Source organism: Dreissena polymorpha, chromosome 14 (assembly GCF_020536995.1).
Source record: "Dreissena polymorpha isolate Duluth1 chromosome 14, UMN_Dpol_1.0, whole genome shotgun sequence".
NCBI lineage: Eukaryota > Metazoa > Mollusca > Bivalvia > Myida > Dreissenidae > Dreissena > Dreissena polymorpha.
In genome coordinates, this window is record NC_068368.1 from 3,967,352 (window position 1) to 3,985,258 (window position 17,907).

At 36.5% G+C, this 17,907-nt stretch overlaps 1 protein-coding gene across 2 annotated transcripts in view; it reads right to left on the bottom strand.

Moving 5' to 3' along the window:
* LOC127858265 (cullin-2-like) overlaps nt 1–17,582 on the bottom strand; it is a 59,920-nt gene extending 42,338 nt beyond the window's left edge. For both annotated transcript variants that reach the window (XM_052395254.1, XM_052395255.1), the window contains exons 1-9: nt 17,463–17,582; nt 17,033–17,165; nt 13,561–13,662; nt 12,641–12,738; nt 11,589–11,694; nt 10,380–10,462; nt 7,400–7,607; nt 4,869–5,031; nt 3,164–3,288 (exon numbers count right to left, since the gene is read on the bottom strand). In XM_052395254.1, coding sequence (XP_052251214.1) covers nt 3,164–3,288; nt 4,869–5,031; nt 7,400–7,607; nt 10,380–10,462; nt 11,589–11,694; nt 12,641–12,738; nt 13,561–13,662; nt 17,033–17,152 — 1,005 coding nt within the window. In that variant the 5' untranslated portion in view covers nt 17,153–17,165; nt 17,463–17,582. The remainder of the gene's footprint in view (nt 1–3,163; nt 3,289–4,868; nt 5,032–7,399; nt 7,608–10,379; nt 10,463–11,588; nt 11,695–12,640; nt 12,739–13,560; nt 13,663–17,032; nt 17,166–17,462) is intronic.
* Nucleotides 17,583–17,907: the final 325 nt, after the last annotated feature.

Genomic DNA, 17,907 nt, shown 5'->3' on the forward strand with positions numbered 1-17,907 from the left:
AATTCACGAAGAAAAATGACGCTGGGTTGCTTTTGAAGGATTACGAGTGGGAAGATGTTTCTGAACTTTCGGAGTGTCTAAGTGTGTTAACCGCGTACATGTGCAGTGAAAGTGATTTATCATGTTCTGTGATCTATCCTATGGTGTGTGGATTAATTAACACGTGCTTAGTGGTTGAGGACACAGACAGTTCTCTGATCTCGCGCGTTAAGGAGACAATAAGTGGTGAACTTATTAAACGCTATCAGTCGACTTTAAACGGAAACCGCAAAATCAACACCTGTGCTCGCATCTCTTCTAGATCCACGTAACAAGGGCCTCCCGTTCTTGTCACGTGATCAACGTAAGATCCCGGAGGAGACCTTAGAGTCGTATGGACGAGGCACCGTTGAGATTGCCGTCTCGTTCTCGCGATTCTGATAAAGACTGTGATGAAATGCCGCGCAAACGTAGGAAGTTAGACTTTCTAGTGTATAGTTAAACCGAGCAAGAGAATTCTGACGAACTTCAGAGCTATTTGCTCGTGAAAATGGAGCCAAACGCTAAACCTCTTGACTGGTGGGAACGTCACGAGAGCGAATTTCCGAAAGTCACGCATGTTGCTAGGAGTGTTCTATCTGTACCTGCAACTTCTGTGCCATCTGAGCGCATATTCTCAACCACTTGATTGCTCATCAATAAAGTTATAAACTAAGAAATAGACTCGCCAGTGATCTGGTCGACACAATCGTGTTTTTAAATAAGAACAATGTTCATGTGCCCAGTGACGCGATCCGAGTGACTTTTAAATGTGGCAACAGTGTTTTGTTCGCATGTGTTCGCTATGTAAATACTACATTTAAGTTCAGCTTGAATTATTTATAGATCTAACTGTTTTGTTGTGTAATTGTTTGTCGTCATGTAAATATTATGTTTCTCGTTCTATTGTTGATGTACAATATTAAAAGTTAAAAAACAGTTTTCTTCATTCAATTTAAACAATTAGCGACTGCAATGCTGTGTCAATATTTAGTCACTTCCGGTGAACTTCCAGTAAAAACGAAAGTAGAATTCATGGAGTAATGGTATGGTAAACAAAGTTGATTTTTTTTCCAACAGATGTTGACCGAATATTCGTTCGGAAGGATGACCGAATATCCGAATACCAATATCGGTATTCGTTGCCATCCCTAGTAAAAATATAAGCATATGTGCCGCACTCTGAGGGGGCTTAATGCAATGTCGTCCCATACGAAATACATGCTAATTAGGATAGCACTTTCTGCTTTTATGGTATTTTTCGTTTTTAAAGGAAGTCACTTTATGTTGAAAATCCAGTTCTCCAGTTAAAGCCAGAAGTGTTTTGCCTTTACACTCATGCATACAACAGTGGTAAGTCAACAGCAATAATGTTCAAAACCTTTTAGAGCTATGATACGCATTTTGCCTCATTTAAAGTTCCTTAGAAAAGCAAATTTAATCAAAGACCTTTCTTTATAGATTGAAGTTTTTAAGGCTTCATTTCCAACCCTAAGATACTGACTGATGAGAAGCAAACAGCATAAAATCTAAACAGCCTTAAAATAACTTGCCAACTGGTCTTGTTTTATGCTGGTTGCATATAACCATTTTAAATTTATTCTGAGTGGGAAAGGGTAAACAGTTTGTTAATTCAGTATCAACCTGTACAAAAAAGTCTCCACAAGGAAATTTTATTCCTTATAGATAATCAGATATGAGATTCACAACCGTATTTTTTTTGTTTATGCAACAAGATGATACAAGAGCTGTCAGAGGACAGCGTGCTCAACTTTTAGAGTGCTTGACAGTATAACATAAGCCATCATTGGAAAATTGTTCATATTCAATAATTCATGAGACGCTCTTTCAAAAATAAAAATAGGAAAAAAAAATTAAACAAAATTGGGGGGTGGGGTGGGGGGGGGGGGCGGGGCAGGGGGTGAGAGGGGGGTATAATGTGGGGGGTGGTAATTTATAAGATGATGTTTAAAAAAAATTGGGGGGGGGTGGGGGGGGGGGGGTAGGGAGGTTGGGGTGAGAGGGGGGTATAATGTGGGGTGTGGTAAATTATTAGATGATGTTTAAAAACAATAAAAAAATGGGGGGGGTTGGGGGTTTTGTTTGGGTGGAATCTATTGTGGTATTCAGTTAAGAGTTGTTTTGTCAAAGTGATCATAAAATGTGATCATTAATAAAATAGTTATGGCAATTTAAGCAAAATGTTCAATTATCTAAGTGTAAAAGGGGCCATAATTATGTCAAAATGCTTGATTCAGTGGTCTGCTCTTGTTTATAGGTTGGGGTCATGTTGGTAAACAAGTATGCAACATATAAAAGCAATATGTCAAAGGATATTGGAAATATTTGGGGTAGTACGCAAAGTTTAACATAGATTTATCAATAAAATGCATATTCTAAGTATAAAAAGGGCAATGATTATGACAAAATGATTGATAGAGTTGTCTGCTCTTGTTTATAGGTTGGGGTCATGTTGGTAAACAAATATGTAAAATATGAAAGCAATATGTCAAGGGACATTAAAAATAGTTGGGGTAGTACGCAAACTTTAACATTTGCTGCATATTGTAAGTGGAAAAGGGGCCATAATTATGACAAATGCTTGATAGAGTTGTCTGCTCTTGTTTAAAGGTTGGGGTCATGTTGGTTAACAAGTATGCAAAACATGAAAGCAATATGTCAAGGGACAAAGAAAATATTTTGGGTAGTACGAAAGCTTAAACAACTGCACGCTAACACAGACGATAACGCCGGGGTGAGTAGGATAGCTCCACTATATATATTTTATATATAATAGTCGAGCTAATAAACTATTTGTTCAGTCACTACCTGATCATCTGTCACACAATAAGCTTCTCAATATACAACTGAAAAATTGAGTCATTAATCATACATTATCTTCCTTTGTTCATTAATCATGCATTATCTTCCTTTGTTCATTAATCATACATTATCTTCTTTTGTTCATTAATCATACATTATCTTCCTTTGTTCATTAATCATACATTATCTTCCTTTGTTCATTAATCATACATTATCTTCCTTTGTTCATTAATCATACATTATCTTCCTTTGTTCATTAATCATACATTATCTTCCTTTGTTCATTAATCATACATTATCTTCCTTTGTTCATTAATCATACATTATCTCCCTTAAGTCGTTTCACAGCATCCAGTCCCATTGCCTTGATATGACTCTCCACTTCCGACACCAAGTGTTGCAGTCCATTGTGTATTGGCTTCAAAAGCGTGTACATGTTCTCCAAATCTGAAGGAATAAAATATGAAAAATTTGTCTTTATGGTGATACCTGCAGCATAAATGAATACTAAAATAACTTGAGTAACAAGTTCATCAAAATGAGTTTTTTTTTATATTGTCATTGAACATTCAAGACTACAAACTAGACATTGTCACAGAAGTCATGAATACACCCCTGACCCTGCAGTTAGCAATAATAGCAAGTTGCAACAATGAAATTAAGACCCTGGGTAGGCTAGTTTTGGTCCCAGAAATATTATTTTAAGCGCTATTTGTAGAGATCCATAATGCAGTGTAAACAAGAGCACCGCATAACGGGTGCCATGCTCGGCTGTGAAAGCTTGTCAGATTTTTTTATTTTTTTTAGAAGTCAAAGTGACCTTGACCTTTGACCTAGTGACCCAAAAATGGGTGTGGCGTTTATAACTCATCAAGTTGCATCTACATATGAAGTTTCAAAGTTGTAGGTGGAAGGACTTTGATTTTAGAGCCAATGTTAAAAACCTTAACAAACCTTGACACGGACGGCGGACACGTGCTGACTATGACAATACCTCGGGTTTTCTCCGAAAACAGCCGAGCTAAAAACCAAAAATTTACCTTTTGGGCCTTATGTTTTAATAGGAAAAGATTTTTAACAGTTATTTTGCTATAAGAGTCCATAAAACTATTTTACCCACTAAGTGCCTAAGTGTAGCCAGTTTTGACCCCAGGGTAATTACGTGATAAATAATGACAGATGGCTGGAAAAAGCAGTGCCAACATTTAAATAAGACACCCACTGGGAAAATGGGCTGAATGCAAGTGAGTACAGTATTGTCCGCCATTAGCCTGCGCAGGCCACACCGACTTATAAGGGATGATACATTCCGCTTAGAATGGATTTTCATTAAAACAAGACATGTGTTTGTCAATAACACAATGCCCCCTTACTTAGCCGCTTTTATTTATTTATTTTTTTTTTAATTTGGCAATGTACTGATAATTATCTCTCTTTAAAGCCTATTACTTCCCTTGGATTTGTTTTTTGACCTTTGACCTAAAAGGATGACCTTGACCTTCACCAATCAAAATTTGCAGCTCCATGAGATACACATGCATGCCAAATATCAAGTTGCTATCAGAAGCGACATAGAAGTTATTAGCATTTTTTTTTTAAACCTAAACGCAAAGTGTGACGGAGAGACGGACAGTTCGATCACTATATGCCCTCCTTTGGGGGCATAAAAACCAAACAATTCGATAAAAGCTAATTGTGTTGTCATCAATAAGCCTGTGAGGACTGCACAGGCTAATCTGGGATAACATTTTACGCATATACAATGAGCCCAGTTTTACCAGAAGTAAATTTTTGTTTGCAAAAAGCAACAGTGCAATACTAACAAAAGTGTAAAGTGATGTCCCTGAGTAGCATGGGCTTATTAGTGTAAGTGTAAAGTGATTGTAAGTGTAAGTGTAAAGTGATTGTAAGTGTAAGTGTAAAGTGATTGTAAAGTGATGTCCCTGAGTAGCTTGTGAAGTAAGCATAGGCTTATTAGGAACAACACTTCCCGCTTACACTGCAATACTGATGCAAGCCATACATACCTTGCAGCAGCTCTGTCTTCACCATATCGTGACATTCCCCGTGCAGGAAAAACAAGTGGTCGCCCACCATTCTCTCCTGGCACTCGTGGGTCACCTTGTTGTAGGAGCTCGGGTGCAGAAACTTGCGACTTCGGAAATCCTCTTCTTGGAGCTTCTTTATCACCTAGCGGACATAAAAAAAAGCATAAATTAAACATATAAATATAGTTTAATGTGAAATTGGGCTAAAAATGTTACTTCTAGAGTGTTAACATGGTTTTACTGTAGCCATATAAGGAAAACTGCCACCCCCTCTGGTGGCAATGTTTTTCAACAAATCAAAACCATTTACGAATTCTGCTGAGATATCATTAGAACAACTATTCTGACTAAGTTTCATGAAGATTGGAATATAAATGTGACTTAAACATAGGATCTAGCACGAGTTGTCATATCATACCATATTTTCTTAAACGAGTTCATGAATTTTGTTAGTAAGCTAGCCTTTGGCAAGCTTAATAACTAATTTCATGGACGAGTTTAATAAAATATGGTATGAAATGACAACACGCCTCAGATTTTTTCTATAACATGCTTTTAAATGAGCAAATTAAATAAATATTTAAGCAAACATAATAAACAAGATATGTGTTTGTCAGAAATGCTATGTCCCCTACTGCGCCGCTTTGATTTAATTAAAAACAAAGGACAAAAGTGTCACACAACCAGGTTTTCAATTTGAAAAAAAAGTCTGATAAAGGGAGACAACTCACACTGAACTGATTGTTTTGAATTAACCCCCTTTGTTTCAAAATAAATCTATTTTTAGTTGTGGCGACCTTGACCTTAGAGTTATTGACGTAATTCTTTTGAGCGACACATCGTCCAATGATGGTGAACAAATGTGCCAAATGATTTTAAAATCCCACAATGAATGACATAGTTATGGCATGGACAAGCTCATTTATGGCCATTTTTTACCTTTAAACTCAAAGAGTGACCTTGACCTTGGAGATATCGACATAATTCTTTCGCGCGACACACCGTCTAATGATGGTGAACAAATGTGCCAAATGATTTTAAAATTTCACAACGAATGACATAGTTATGGCCCGGGCAAGCTTATTTATGGCCATTTTTGACCTTTAAACTCAAAGTGTGACCTTGACCTTGGAGATATCAAATGATTTTAAAATCTCACGATGAACCACAAAGTAATGGCCCAGACAAGCTTGTTTGGTCCGCCTCACAGCCCGCCCCTTCACCCGCCGACATTCGCCAATCTAATAACCAGTTTTTCCCTTCGGAAAACCTCATTAAAAATTATCATTTGGCAGGTACAGATTATTATCTCCCTTTAAAGCTTGTTACTTCCCTTGGATTTGTTTTTTTGACCTTTGACCTTGAAGGATGACCTTGACCTTTCACCATTCAAAATGTGCAGCTCCATGAGAAACACATGCATGCCAAATATGAATCTTCAATATAGCAAAAGTTATGGCCAAATGTTAAAGTTGGAGCAAACAAACAAACAAACCAACAGACAGGGCAAAAACAATATGTCCCCACTATAGCGGTGAGGGACATAAAAATCCAGAATATTGTTTACATTTTGTGACGTCATTTGACGTTGCAACGTCATTTCAGCAAAATAACAAAATGCGATTGGTCAGTCGAACGAAAACTTAGCCAATAAAAACGCTTAAAAAGTATATTACACATGTGTAAGATAAAAATATTTGTAATGTTTATATTACATTGGAAACAAGGTATGGCATGTGATAAAAAAGCGTTTTAACATGGTTTCACTATATCCATATAAGGAAAATTTCCACAAACCAGAACCATTTTCGAACTCAGCTGAGATATCATTGTGACAAATCTGACCCAGCTTCATGATGATCTAACAATGTGACATCTAGAGTGTTAACAAGAAAAATCTGAAAATTAACGACTGACAAAATGGGATCACAAAATAACAAATAGGGATGTGTGATGGAAACTTTAACCCTTTACCTGTAACCACTGAGATATGCATTTTAAAATGTTTTATAGTCTTTTCTAAAACAAAATTTAATTAAAGATCTTACTGAAAAGATTCAAATTTTAAAAGGTTTCCTTTCAAATTCCAAGATACTTATGAGCAGCAAACATCATAAAACCTGAACAGGCTGTGTGTGAATTACTCGCAGGTTGTTCTGGTTTAATGCTAGTTAAATATAACCATTTTCATTTCATTTCTGAGCAGGAAAGTATTATACTTTACTCAAATTGCCCTGAACCTACTTTGTTAATATATTCCTATCAAATTGCCCTGAACCTACTTTGTTAATATATTCCTATCAAATTGCCCTGAACCTACTTTGTCAATATATTCCTATCAAATTGCCCTGAACCTACTTTGTCAATATATTCCTATCAAATTGCCCTGAACCTACTTTGTCAATATATTCCTATCAAATTGCCCTGAACCTACTTTGTTAATATATTCCTATCAAATTGCCCTGAACCTACTTTGTCAATATATTCCTATTAAATTGCCCTGCACCTACTTTGTCCATATATTCGGAGCAGGTGCACTCATCCTTGAGTTTGGCGGCCTCGTGTCTGTAGAATGCCCCGGTCTGGCTGATGAACTGCTGCTCAAACACCTCCTCGTACAACTGAAGGGAGTGCTTCTTCTTGTACTCCTCAACCTCCACAAACGAGTTGATAACGCCATGGAGCACTGTCTGATTCACGCAACTGTTGTTACGGTCTCTGTGAAATAGCATGGCAACTGTTGTTAGGTCTCTGTGAAATAGCATGGCAACTGTTGTTACATTCTCTGTGAAATAGCATGGCAACTGTTGTAACGGTCTCTGTGAAAAAGCATGGCAACTGTTATGATCTCTTTGAAATAGCATGGCAACTGTTGTTACGGTCACTGTGAAATAGCATGGCAACTGTTGCTACGATCTCTGTGAAAATAGCATGGCAAATGTTGTTATGATCTCTGTGAAAAAGCATGGCAACTGTTGTTACGGTCTCATGAAATAGCATGACAACTGTTGTTACGGTCTCTGTGAAATAGCATGGCAACTGTTGTTACAATCTCTGTGAAATAGCATGGCAACTGTTGTTATGATCTCTGTGAAATAGCATGGCAACTGTTGTTACTATCTCAGTGAAATAGCATGGCAACTGTTGTTACATTCTCAGTGAAATAGCATGGCAACTGTTGTTACATTCTCTGTGAAATAGCATGGCAACTGTTGTTACGGTCTCTGTGAAATAGCATGGCAACTGTTGTTACTGTCTCAGTGAAATAGCATGGCAACTGTTGTTATGATCTTTGTAAAAGAGCATAGCAACTGTTGTTAGGTCTCTGTGAAATAGCATGGCAACTGTCGTTACATTCTCTGTGAAATAGCATGGCAACTGTTGTAACAGTCTCTGTGAAATAGCATGGCAACTGTTGTTACGGTCTCTGTCAAATAGCATGGCAACTGTTGTTATGATCCCTGTGAAATAGCATGGCAACTGTTGTTACGGTCTCTGTGCAATACATGTTGCATGGTAACTGTTGTTATGATCTCTGTGAAATAGCATGGCAACTGTTGTTACATTCTCTGTGAAATAGCATGGCAACTGTTGTAACGGTCTCTGTGAAATAGCATGGCAACTGTTGTTATGATCTCTGTGAAATAGCATGGCAACTGTTGTTTAATCTCTGTGAAATAGCATGGCAAGTGTTGTTACATTCTCTGTGAAATAGCACGGCAACTGTAGTTACGGTCTCTGTGAAATAGCATGGAAACTGTTGTTATGATCTCTGTGAAATAGCATGGCAACTGTTGTTATGATCTCTGTGAAATAGCATGGCAACTGTTTTTATGCTCTCTGTGAAATAGCATGGTTACTGTTGTTACGGTCTCTGTGAAATTGCATGGCAACTGTTGTTACGATCTCTGTGAAATAGCATGGCAACTGTTGTTAGGTCTCTGTGAAATAGCATGGCAACTGTTGTTATGGTCTCATGAAATAGCATGACAACTGTTGTTACGGTCTCTGTGAAATAGCATGGCAACATTTCCCATTAAACTTTTACAATTGTTGTTACCCTCTCTGTGAAACACCAAGGCAAATTTATTCCCATACAAGAGCTGTCAGAAGACAGCGCGCTGGACTTTTCGAGTGCTTGACAATATAATGGGGAAATTGTTCTTATTAAATATGGTCAAGGTAGTATAGTCATATTCTACCTGGAAGAGGACAATTATTGAAACATATTGATCGTTTATGTTTTAAAGAAGTGGTACATCATAGACTATTATGAGTTCAGGTATATTTTCCACAAATCGTCAGGTATATTTTCCACAAATCGTCAGGTATATTTTCCACAAATCGTCAGGTATATTTTCCACAAATCGTCAGGTATATTTTCCACAAATCGTCAGGTATATTTTCCACAAATCGTCAGGTATATTTTCCACAAATCGTCAGGTATATTTTCCACAAATCGTCAGGTATATTTTCCACAAATCGTCAGGTATATTTTCCACAAATCGTCAGGTATATTTTCCACAAATCGTCAGGTATATTTTCCACAAATCGTCAGGTATATTTTCCACAAATCGTCAGGTATATTTTCCACAAATCGTCAGGTATATTTTCCACAAATCGTCAGGTATATTTTCCACAAATCGTCAGGTTATATTTTCCACAAATCGTCAGGTATATTTTCCACAAATCGTCAGGTATATTTTCCACAAATCGTCAGGTTTATTTTCCACAAATCGTCAGGTATATTTTCCACAAATCGTCAGGTTTATTTTCCACAAATCGTCAGGTTTATTTTCCACAAATCGTCAGGTATATTTTCCACAAATCGTCAGGTATTATTTTTCCACAAATCGTCAGGTATATTTTCCACAAATCGTCAGGTTTATTTTCCACAAATCGTCAGGTATATTTTCCACAAATCGTCAGGTATATTTTTCACAAATCGTCAGGTTTATTTTCCACAAATCGTCAGGTATATTTTCCACAAATCGTCAGGTATATTTTCCACAAATCGTCAGGTTTATTTTCCACAAATCGTCAGGTATATTTTCCACAAATCGTCAGGTATATTTTCCACAATCTATTAAACATTTGTAAAGACAAACAAACTATATTTCAAGGCTAATCTGAGAAGCTTTACACAAGTGCAATAAGCTCTGATGTCCAAGAATGTATCTCATATGAACTAGGTCAGTATGAACTCATATCTCATATGAACTAGGTCAATATGAACTCATATCTCATATGAACTAGGTCAATATGAACTCATATCTCATATGAACTAGGTCAGTATGAACTCATATCTCATATGAACTAGGTCAATATGAACTCATATCTCATATGAACTAGGTCAATATGAACTCATATCTCATATGCACTAGGTCAATATGAACTCATATCTTCATTTGAACTAGGTCAATATGAACTCATATCTCATATGAACTAGGTCAATGATTTGGCTTCTAGTCAATAGTGCAGTGTTCTTACTTGTGCACGTCAGACAGGATGAGTGAGATCGTCTGATCCTTGAGGGGCTCTATCATGAACTTCTTCCACGTATCCAGCGCCAGCTAGAGGGAAACAATGTAACATCATTTACCCTTTCGTTCCCAACGGCTTTATGAAAATGGTTAAATCTAACCAGAATAAAGCCAGATAGCCTGTGAATTACTCACTCTGTTCAGATTTATGCCATTCGCTTCTCATTAGAAACTTAGGGTTGGAAATGGAGCTATTAAAACATGAATCTATTAAGAAAGTTCTACAAAGAGACTACAATTGGGATTGACAATTCTCACTTACTTTAAAACATGTCAACAAATGATTGAACAAGAGATGTGTTCGTCAGAAACACAATGCCCCCTATTGCGCCGCTTTGATTTTTTTTGGACCTTTGACCTTGAAGGATGACCTTGACCTTGAACTTCCACCACTCAAAATGTGCAGCTTCATGAGAACGCCACTTTGAATTATGTTTTTGACCTTTGACCTTGAAGGATGACCTTAACCTTGAAGGATGACCTTGACCTTCCACCACTCAAAATGTGTATTTTCATGATAAAGCCGCTTTGAATTTATTTTTTTACCTTTGACCTTGAAGGATGACCTTGACCCTGAAGAATGACCTTGACCTTCCACCACTCAAAAGGTGCAGCTTTATGAGAACGCTGCTTTGAAAAAAAAAATTGACCTTGAAGGATGACCTTGACCTTGAAGGATGACCTTGACCTTAAACTTCCACCACTCAAAATGTGCAGCTTCATGAGAACGGCGCTTTGAATTTTTTTTTGTTGACCTTTGACCTTGAAGGATGCCCTTGACCTTGAACTTCCACCACTCAAAATGTGCAGCTTCATAAGGTACACATGCATGCCAAATATCAAGTTGCTATGTTCAATATTTAAAAAGTTCTGGCTAATGTTAAAGTATTCGGACTGACAGATGCCATATATTTGACATTTGACCTTGAAGGATGACCTTGACCTTCACCTTTCACCATTCAAAATGTTTAGCTCCATGAGATACACATGCATGCCAAATATCAAGTTGCTATCTTCAATAGTGAAAAAGTTATTGCCATTGTAAGTTTTTTCGGACGGACGGACATACTGACACACACACATACTGACATACTGACTGACGGACAGTTAAACTGCTATATGCCACCCTACCGGGGGCATAAAAAGTAGTAGGTACCTCTCCAACTTCCATCATTTGGTCTGTGAGCTCAATGGCATAGCCTCCATAGTTAATGTCAGCATCGCTGTACTTCTGCTTCTTGATAAATGTGGAATTAAGATACCTACAACAAGAAACATTCTACACAACTCAAATCAACCCTTTCCGTGCGAGAACCAAATTTTGAAGGCCTTTGCAAACAGTTTGGATCCAGATGAGACGCCACAGAACGTGGCGTCTCATCAGGATCCAAACTGTTTGCTATTCTGATAGTATTCTTTGAAAAAATCGAAGAAAATGCTTATTATAGAAATTCAGCAGGCGACATTTTAGCAGACGACAAATTTCCCAGCATGCAAAGGGTTAAGCCATGCTCTGGGAAAACAGGGCGTTAAGAGCTTAAAGTTGTTGTATAATACATACACATATAACATAAATGTGCATCACTAAGTGTACAAGTAGGCAATTAGTGAGTGGTTTAAATGTGCATCACTAAGTGTACAAGTAGGCAATTAGTGAGTGGTTTAAATGTGCATCACTAAGTGTACAAGTAGGCAATTAGTGAGTGGTTTAAATGTGCATCACTAAGTGTACAAGTAGGCAATTAGTGAGTGGTTTAAATGTGCATCACTAAGTGTACAAGTAGGCAATTAGTGAGTGGTTTAAATGTGCATCACTAAGTGTACAAGTAGGCAATTAGTGAGTGGTTTAAATGTGCATCACTAAGTGTACAAGTAGGCAATTAGTGAGTGGTTTAAATAAAAACTTGCCTAACTTGAACATTTATTTATTTTTTGTACTTAATAATTTTCTGAGTTTAAACATGCTAGGTTATTCTGTAAAATTATTTACATATGTGGGCGTGAATTGTCATATTCTTAAAAATAATGACTTTCAATTTGTAGATTTCTGATTTTTGAAAAAAGGAACTTGTGTTGGTCATTTTTCGACATGCTTGTGCAAAATTCAAATGTTGGTCAAGCAATGAAATCATTGAAAATAAATGTCCACAAATAATACTGATTTTACAGTTGTTACAACCACCGCAGTACAGACAGTGAAAATTGTACCCATATAGCTGGTTAAGGTAGGCAGATCCCTTGCTGTATTGCTCCCAGTGCTTCTGGTAAGCTGTCAGTAGATTCTCTTCATTGCAATCAACAACTCTCTGAAAGACAGTATTTCACATAAGCCTGTACTGTCCACACAAGCCAATCATGGAAATCCTATTTCTGCTTTTATGGTATTGTTTGTTTGAAAGAAGTTTCTTCTTTGCAAAATACAGTTAAGGTAATGTGTCGTCGTAGAGACCATTTCATATGCATGACATGTTTGAAGACAAATGTATATGCATGTTCAGTTGGCATAATCAGCATTTAGCATTACATGTTATGCAGATAATCTAGAAGCATTACCAAAATGTCACATTAAATATATATGCTTAATTTACATTAATTAACTTTAGAAACAACACATTACTTAAGCATCATTTGAAATGATTTGAAACATCCCATACTGACCATTTATATGAGTCATGTTCTGAGAAAACTGGGCATAATGCCTGTGCGTAAAGTGTCGTCCCAGATTAGCCTGTGCAGTCCACACAGGCTAATCAGGGACGACACTTTCCACTTTTATGGTATTTTTCGTTTTACGGAAGTCCCTTCTTACCGAAAATCTTGTTTAGGCTGAAAGTGCTTGTTTAGGTGGAAAGTGTCGTCCCTGATAAGCCTGTGCAGACTGCACAGGCTAATCTTGGACGACACTTTACGCACAGGCATTATGCCCAGTTTTCTCAGAATGCGACATATATTGTTAAAACATTACTTTCAAGGGCTTTTAATGATGTCTTATGAGACACAATAATACAGTACAGATTATTTGCAAAGTCAAAAATAATAATACGGCAGTTACTTTGAATTAAAAAGCTAAAATCTGCTTCCACTGAAATCTCAGAGTTCGATTTTATTTGTGCACTTGATGAAGATACCTTGTGTAAAGTGTCCACATGCTTTTCCAAGAATGCCTTGGTTTCCTGGTAGAGACGATCTCCCAGAGGCTCCGGGCAGGCTACACAAAGGGCATACACATCTGTACATGGAGTTAAAGTGGCAAAGACAGTGACTGACTGAATAAAGTCAACATTGTGCTCTTGAAAAGTAAACAAAACACAATACAAAGCCTTAGAAGTAAGAAAAGACTATCTATCAGCATTGGCAGCGTTGACAAAACATCATCACATTCCTTTCTTTTTGTTACCAAAACTTTACAATAAAATCTACATTAATTGTTCATGCCTATGTCTAAATGTTTATTTTTTCAACATATTCATGTAAACTACAGCACCGACATGTATTGAGTTTCACCATGTAATCATGTTTTGTTTTTGCAACATAGATATTGGTTTAATATTTAGCTTTGACAGGGACAATCCAGTATGCAAGTAAATATTAAATCTGCAAAATATATATGTTCATAGTAAAACTCAAGGTCAAAAAACACATAAACATCAATAAATAATGATTTTACTACTGGTTCAAGTTAGATTGGAAATAATTTGATGGATATTTTTGTTCCATTTACATTACTTAAGCTTGTTTGTTTTTTATTGCTTTATTAAGTTGAAATGTGTTATAAGAATAAAGGCATTTGTATATAGATTAGTAAGAGTGGTAATGAAAGGTATACATGCCATAATTTATCAGGTCCAAATCATGACATTCCATGAAAATTGTCTGGCAATATGAATTCATAGCAAGACTAGCCTTAATATCCTTAATAATCTTTTATTTCAACTTTATTTAAGTCAGTAAAGTATTGCTGTCTGGCTAATATTAACGTTAAATGTATATAAATATTTCATGACAATTAACACAAAGGTTCTTGATTGGAAAAAAACATTTTCCAGAAAAAAAAACACAGGTGAACCATACCCATGACTTCATAAAGTGAAATGTGGCATTTGCTTCTATTGGATGTCTAATTAGGAGCAGAGATTTCCCATTCAACATGTGTCAATCATATAACACGTTTTGCATGCATCAACCACTTATGTTATTCGAACCATGGTCAACAAGACTATTGCCAAGCAATAAATGTCCCCTACTGGCTCCATTATCGTCAGAAATTATTTTTTGTTGTTGCCATAGCAACCAGAATTTTAGACGTAGGATCAAAATGAAATGACATGCATTATGTCCATATTGCCATCTATCCATGTTTCAAGTTTCTTGAAGAAAATTTTACAGAAACTTTTAAAGTTATCGCAGGATCCAGAAAAGTGTGACAGACTGACGGACTGACAGACAGACACACAGAGCGCAAACCAGTGTGAAACCGGTAGGGGGACAAAAACAATTGAATTAAGATTGATGCAACAAAAGTGACTTAATGTAAAAAATCAAATTGTATTTGTCTGCTTTCAAAATCGCAGGTTATATAAAGAAGATACTAGTAGCGTAGGACTTGATTGGACCATAAAAAACATATACACACTTGGCTTTCACATTTCAATAAACCTATTGATAGCAATTAGCAAACCCTATCACAAAAACGCCATCACATGAATGCACGATATATAAAATGGCTACCGGTACTTGGCCAATAAATTTCGACTTATGTCAGGGGCAAAACTATTTTAATAACCTAGTCCTGCAGGACGAGCGCATGACTATTTTCACTCGTCCTGCAAACACATGAACTCGTTCTCTCAAATATGTGTGAAATAAAGATTGCAATTTACTGATATGACTTAAATTTGATATTTGTTTGCTGAATCAAAACTTTGTAGTGCAGAGAACCCCCCAGATCTGTACTCCTGGTTAAAACATTGGTGGTGCATTTAAAAACAAGAGCTGTCAGAGGACAGCGCGCTCCACTATTTGAGTGCTTGACAGTAAAATGTAAGCCATCATGGAGAGGGGGGTATAATGTGGGTGTGTGGTTATTCAATAGATGATCTTTCAAAAAAAAGAACAAAAAATTTTTTTGGGGGGTGGATTCTGGGGTGGGGCGTGGGGGATAGTTTGGGTGGAGTCCATTGTGCTATGTCAGGTAAGTGTTGTTTTGTCAAAGTATGAATCAAATCTGATGTTAAATAAAGAAGTTATGGCAATTTAAGCAAAATTTATTAATTTGACCTTGAGTCAAGGTCATTCAAAGGGTCAAGGTCAAATTCAACTTGCAAGGTACAGTAAAAGTAGAAGTTTGAAAGCAATAGGTACAGTAAAAGTAGAAGTTTGAAAGCAATAGCATTGATACTTTAGAAGTAAAATGGATATAAACACAAAATTAAACAAAATATTCAAAGTAACAAAGACAAAAAAGGGCCATAATTCCTACAAAATGCTCGATACAGTTGTCTGCTCTTGTTTATAGGTTGGGGTCATGTTGGAAAAGTATGCAAAATATAAAAGCATTATGTCAAGGGACATTGAAAATATTTGAGGTGGTACGAAAACTTAAACATAGAGTTATCAATAATATGCATATTCTAAGTGGAAAAAGGGCCATAATTCTTACAAAATGCATGATAAAGTTGTCTGCTCTTGTTTATAGGTTGGGGTCATGTTGGTAAAGAAGTATGCAAAATATGAAAGCAATATGTCAAGGGACATAGGAAATATTTGGGGTAGTACGCAAACTTTAACATTTGCATGTTCACGCTAACGCCGGGGTGAGTAGGATAGCTCCACCATATATATTTCATATATAACAGTCGAGCTAAAAATGCGAAAACTTGTTCTCTTTATCAAAAACAAGTAGTTTAGGCTTTATCTACAGCGCTGCGGGCTTTGAGATCTGTGTCATGGACTATTATTGAGTACACCTTTACTTGGGGACAACGTGTATTTGGCTTCCTGAGCACTGATTTGCTTATATTAATACCACAAAGAATGTGATTGGTTGCTAGCATCATGTCTCTAATATTGGGCAAGTGGCATTATTGTTAGTGACACTACACAAGCGTGAAGGCACACACATCTGGACTAAACTGCAGTTAGTTATGAATTTCGTTTCATACAGAAAATTAAAGAGTTCAAAAAACGTTTCAGTTCAACTTTCGGACTAGATATGCTTTAAGAAAAGGAAATTAATTTAATGAAAAAGAGTGTAATTGGTCAGATGCATTAACATCAGATTTTTTTTTCTTGTCCTGTAGGAAGACTGCTTTTGGGAAATACACTTGTCCTTTAAAAATTTAACTGGTAAATACGAGCAGACCAGTGGAATTTTTATCTCCTGATAGGTGTAAAGAACAACGCTGGAACATGCTTGAATGTTGATAAAAGGGGCCATTACGTGGCACTAAAGTGATAAGCCAAACATTTTTTTTGCTTGCTAAGTCAGTTTTAAAGCAAACTTACAGAACCAACAAAGTTTTTCGAAATGTCTGGAAAATTTGTCCGAAAAAGGACAACAGGACAATCATAATAAAAGCTAGACTTGTATGGGAAAGGATATGAGAATCTGTCATTCCAAGTTGATCTGGCAACACTTCCACATGTTATTACTCCTTTCACTGTCTCCAGCAGTGTTGACCAGGTAGTGTCAAAATCTACACGTCTTGGTCGAAGTGACATCTTCCACAACGTGCTGAAAAAACAAACATGTAACCTATATTCTAAAAATGAAAAATAAACACAAAAATATAGTTTTTGACTTTAGTTTCTTAGTCTGCAGACAATAACATTAACAGTTTTAAGCTACATTTAAAAATGTTAACATGCTTTTCTTTCAATTCGTTTAACAATAACAGTGACATGATTCGTCAAGTTTATCCCTTGCGAATTTAAGGTTTCATGCCAATCTTCTTAAGTTCTTAATTAGAACTATTAAAGTGCATACATTGTTAAGGACGTTCACTTATTTAGCTTGAGATGCGTCACTTACCGAGATGTTTACGTGAAGTGTCGATAGAACTTCTATTTCTTCTTCCAACAATTATTCTACCTTCGCAAAGAAGAACCTGTCATAAGGCGGTATGACTAGATACCGAAAACAGTACTGTTTTCGCGAAAACAATAAAATGTACCGAAACAGTGTTTTATTATATGAAAACAGTGACTAACCTGGCAGCATTGTTTTGAATTCTTTGTAATTTGTTCAGCTAATATGCCGGAATGTCAGCAAAGAGTCCATTACAGAAGTCAAGATGGGAATGAATTAGACCATGAACAAGAATTTCAGTAGATTTTTGTGTCATTTTTTTCCGGATACACCTTCTTCTTCTTCCATGTGATGTACTAATCTCACTCTGGAGCATACTCGTACATTTGTTATATACAAGGTGATCATGAGAGTGCAGTTAAAAGAATAAAACATTTTATATTTATAA